Source organism: Hevea brasiliensis, chromosome 16 (genome assembly GCF_030052815.1).
Source record: "Hevea brasiliensis isolate MT/VB/25A 57/8 chromosome 16, ASM3005281v1, whole genome shotgun sequence".
Taxonomy (NCBI): Eukaryota; Viridiplantae; Streptophyta; class Magnoliopsida; order Malpighiales; family Euphorbiaceae; genus Hevea; species Hevea brasiliensis.
Genome location: NC_079508.1, coordinates 4,432,947 through 4,437,100, shown reverse-complemented (window position 1 = coordinate 4,437,100; position 4,154 = coordinate 4,432,947). Strand labels below are relative to the sequence as shown.

The window sequence follows — 4,154 nt, the reverse complement described above, 5'->3', positions numbered from 1 at the left end:
TCAAGATAATTTAAATTATTAATTTGCTATTCACTATTAAATTGAATTGTCGGCATTTGTAAGTGACTTTCTTATAAATTTTGTCATTTATAATTATTTTTTAAGTACAAAATTATCTTTTTATAATTATTTATAATTATCTTTATAATTATTGAAGCACAAGAATGTCTACGTGAATCATAGGAGTGCGTCCTTAACACCAAATGGACAAAGAACTTAAAATTTGAGGTAAAATTTAATACTAACAGTAAGTTAAAAAGAAAAAATCTATAGAAACTAAAACAAATGGTTGTAAAAAAACAAAAAGAATAATTAACATTAATGACCATTTATTTTCACAAAGTAACAATAAAAACTTCTTAATTAATCCCCCAAAGGTCAAACACAAAAACTCCATAAAGCCATTGGATAAAATGGCTCTAAGGAATCCACCAACCAATCCAAGACAAAGTAATTAACTAAATCCAATTAGCTATAAAACAACCTTCTAAATATTCATATATTGGGTGAATTTAAGTAAATATAAAACCAAATGCAGAGAAAAGTTAATTTCTCTCGTGGGATATAATTAATCAACTGAATTGTACTAACTTTTGTGGACTCTTCTTTTGGTCTTATTGTAAGGAAAATACAAATCCAATACTTTATGTTATTCACCAATAATACCAATATAATAAAAACCAACCAGACAGAACACAGAAGCTTAGTCTGTGAAAGTCACGTGATGAGAAACCTCTTCAGTAGAAGGCATATTGAGAGGGTTAGAAGAACACCATGGATCATCTGTGATGAATTGCATCCAAGAATCATCTTTATCTTCATCGTCTGCGCATGAAGAAGAAGGAATGGGAACATCAGGTGACATTGTCTCGTAATCATGATTTATTAAACCACCTTGTGATGAGCTCTGATCCATTAGTGATACACTGCTACATTGGCCTTGCTGATCTTCCATTTCATTGCATGTTCCATTCTTCTTGAATACTCGACATAATGCATAAGAGTCCTGCAATTAATATTCATATATATTCTTGGCTTAGAGTACTTACAAAAAGTGTAGATTGTTTTAAGGTAATTACTTAGAGTTTGACTTTTTATTAAAACCAATGAGTTTTATAACTTAATAATACTAGACTCTGTCTTGAAAAAAAATAAGATTTTCAATTCGAGTCTCAAACAATGTTAAATGAAAAATAAAATATTTTTCAAAGATAAATCATCGACTTTAGGTGAGTAAATCGCGTCTCATTAAAAAATCACCAAAGTTAAAATTTCAAGCTTTCAGGGGAGAGTTTTAAGAATATTTTTATGTCTCTAATTTAGTTCATCTTTCGTATACAATTATATTTTGCAAGAAAAATGCTCTAAGCTTGCAATTGAATGGTTACATTGGTGAATAAGTATATTTCTCAATTTAGATAAATTTTTAAACTAAAATTTTTCTTCCATTCCTTTATCAAATTAAAAAAAAAAATGTAAGAAGAAAATAATGTACCATGTTTGATGATTAAAAGCCCTCATATATGACAGGATCCACAAACGAATAATTCTAAATTCTATATGACGAGATACATATATATAGATAACCAAATGCATATGAAAACTTAACTTGTGAACTTTTAAATTCATAAATATGCATCAAAATTTTGTTGAAATAGTATGTTAGAATCCCATTTTATAATTTAGATTAAATTGAAAGGTTCGAATTTTATACAAAAAAATATATAATTTTATGTATCAAGCTATCAAGCTTATTGAAGAAAATCTAAAGGGTATATATATATATATATATATATATATAATGAGAAGGTTGAGAGAATAGATGTATAGAATTTGATGTTGATTTTGGTGTTTGGAATAAAGTAAAAAGTTGCCGACACTCTTCTCATATAGTGTACTTCCATCGTGAAAGTGACGGCTAATGCTTTTGGATTATGGCTTAGCATTAGTCTTAATGATTTGGTTAGTTGTCTTTGGAATCAAGAACTTGAAGATCAACAGAATGTACGTCTAAAGAAAGATGAAACCACTAATAGAGATTGATGAGTCACATTGGAAGATACTTTTGTCTCATTTGAAAAAAAAATTAAAAAGAAAAGAAAAAAAAAATAAAGAAAGAAAGATATGCCAAAACTTTCAGCTAGAGAAGATCTCACACCAGATGAAGGAACGAATATGTCAGAATAATAATAATAATAATGATAAACTAATAAATAATGTTATTAAAGTTAAATAGAGTTATCAATTAATTTTTAATTTGATAGTCTTATAAGACCTGAATTCTAACCTTAGCTACAAAACCTTTGAAAAATTAATTAAACAGGAGTTGGAATAACAGAACTCTTCTTTTGCATTGGGCTTATTCCCATGCAAGTCATGCACTTGTCACGTTCTTAAATGTCATTTAAACCAGTTAAAAAAATCATTGAAAATTAATCTACCCATATGTTACGCGGTTTTTTTTTCCTTAAAAAAATTAATTTTGCAATTCAAATGCTTTTTATTAGGAAAATTATTCTATATATTTGAAGCACTGCATCTATTTTTTATATTTATATAAGTATAATTTTTTATTAATAAATAATAAAAAAATTAAATTTATATAAGTGAAGGAAAAATATTTTTGATGTATTATATAATTTACACTTTTTATAAGCATACAAAAAATTTTTGATATATTATAAAAGAAATAGTCAGATAATAATAATAATAATGAAGAAATATGTTTTCAGGTTAACAAGTTCTGTTAATGGCAATTATGAACTTAAAATCCTGCTTCTCCTGTAAAAAATAATAATTGTTTTTCAACCAAAATGAAATCGAAAATACCCAAATCCAAGAATTTAATTTTTGGGTTGATCTTCTGATGGATTTCAAATTAACGTAAATACAATGCTGAACCAAATTATAAGAGAATTTTCAATATAAAAATGGATATTATATTCTTGGTATCATATTAATCATAGATCATAAATTTTTTAAGAATTAAAAATGAAAATGTACCCATTTTATCGAATTCAATACCGCTTAGGTTTTTTTTTTTAAATAAAAAATAATAATTTTGATAATTTGAATGTAAAAAATGAGGTATATATGGTAGTGGTATAATGCACAAACTACCTGAATTCCAGAAGTGTCCTCGCATTCCTTATCATCGAGGCGATACTCGTGCATTACCCAATCAGTCCTAATCCCTTGAGGAGCTCTGCCTCTGTAGTACACTAATGTCTTCTTCATTCCAATGGCTCTGCTCTGAAAGGTTACCCTTCTGTCTTTTCCTGTGGACTTCCAGTATCCTGCTCTTGTTGCTCTATTTGTTCTGAATCCATTTGGATATTTTCTGTCCCTTGGTCCAAAAAAGTACCACTCAGGGTCTCTACTCGGAAGAAATGATTTTTCTGCAAAACCAACAAATGGGGTTTATTAGTTTTGGCATTCAAGACAATGCAGTCATGAGCAATGAGTTTTGGCTCTGCAATATTGAACTTCGATTCATATGTAGCAATGAGATTACAAGTTTCAACTCAAATAAAAGCAAATGTGATTGGAACTTGAAACTTCACAGTTGTGAAGAGAACTCTAGTAATTAAAACTCCTTAGTTACGTAGCAGTGATATTAAATTCAGTCAGACCCAATTAAAAAAAAAAAAATGCAGTGAGAAGAAGAAGAAGAAGAAGAAGAGAAGACCTGCTAACTCCCAGGGTTCACATTTGTAGAGATCAACCTCAGGAATGATGTCAAGTTCAATTTCCTGGCCATTAATTTTCCTCTTGAGATAATAATTGACGAGCTCTTCGTCGGTCGGATGGAATCTAAAGCCAGGAGGCAATCCGACGGGGGCCATGGTTTCTTTCTTTCTTTCTTTCCCTTCTCCTTTCTTTTTTCTTATTATTACTGATACATACGTACCCTCATCATCATATTTATAAAAGAATTCAAAGCCTCTTCTCTTTGGCTAATTTTTCACTTTTTCTTTTGCAGATTCTTAGACAATCGTTTCTTGCAAGCCGTTTCATAAAATTCTTACTTACTGTGTGGACGCTTCTGTTCCAAGTTGTGCCTAAAGATACAGATATAATATTATATTTCAAACATGGTTCCAGTCAACTGCTAATTTCTGCACAAAGGTTATATATGTTGGAGGGTTATTTGT

General features: G+C 29.1%; 1 protein-coding gene across 2 annotated transcripts; it reads right to left on the bottom strand.

Annotated features, from left to right (window-relative positions):
• Window positions 1-350: 350 nt before the first annotated feature.
• On the bottom strand, window positions 351-3,891 carry LOC110664503 (NAC domain-containing protein 54). Of its 2 annotated transcripts, none has more exons than XM_021824222.2 (3): window positions 3,689-3,891; window positions 3,121-3,398; window positions 351-1,006 (listed from the first exon to the last, which is right to left on the bottom strand). In XM_021824222.2, the coding sequence occupies exons 1-3, from the start codon at window positions 3,843-3,845 to the stop codon at window positions 704-706; spliced, it is 738 nt and encodes a 245-aa protein (XP_021679914.1). In that variant the 5' UTR covers window positions 3,846-3,891; the 3' UTR covers window positions 351-703. The 2 variants fall into 2 exon arrangements, with proteins under 2 accessions (XP_021679914.1, XP_021679913.1); XM_021824221.2 differs by having other exon boundaries at window positions 352-1,006; window positions 3,118-3,398.
• Between the last annotated feature and the right edge of the window lie 263 nt (window positions 3,892-4,154).

What these genes read in the sequence shown, in the direction of transcription:
- LOC110664503 (XM_021824221.2), bottom strand. Translation starts at nt 3,845, where the DNA reads ATGGCCCCCGTCGGATTGCCTCCTGGCTTTAGATTCCATCCGACCGAC. An exon ending in TGAACCCTGGGAGTTAGCAG is followed by an intron (nt 3,399 to 3,688) that starts GTCTTCTCTTCT and finishes TTGGTTTTGCAG; the next exon opens with AAAAATCATTTCTTCCGAGT. An exon ending in ACACTTCTGGAATTCAGGTA is followed by an intron (nt 1,007 to 3,117) that starts GTTTGTGCATTA and finishes TATTAATTGCAG; the next exon opens with GACTCTTATGCATTATGTCG.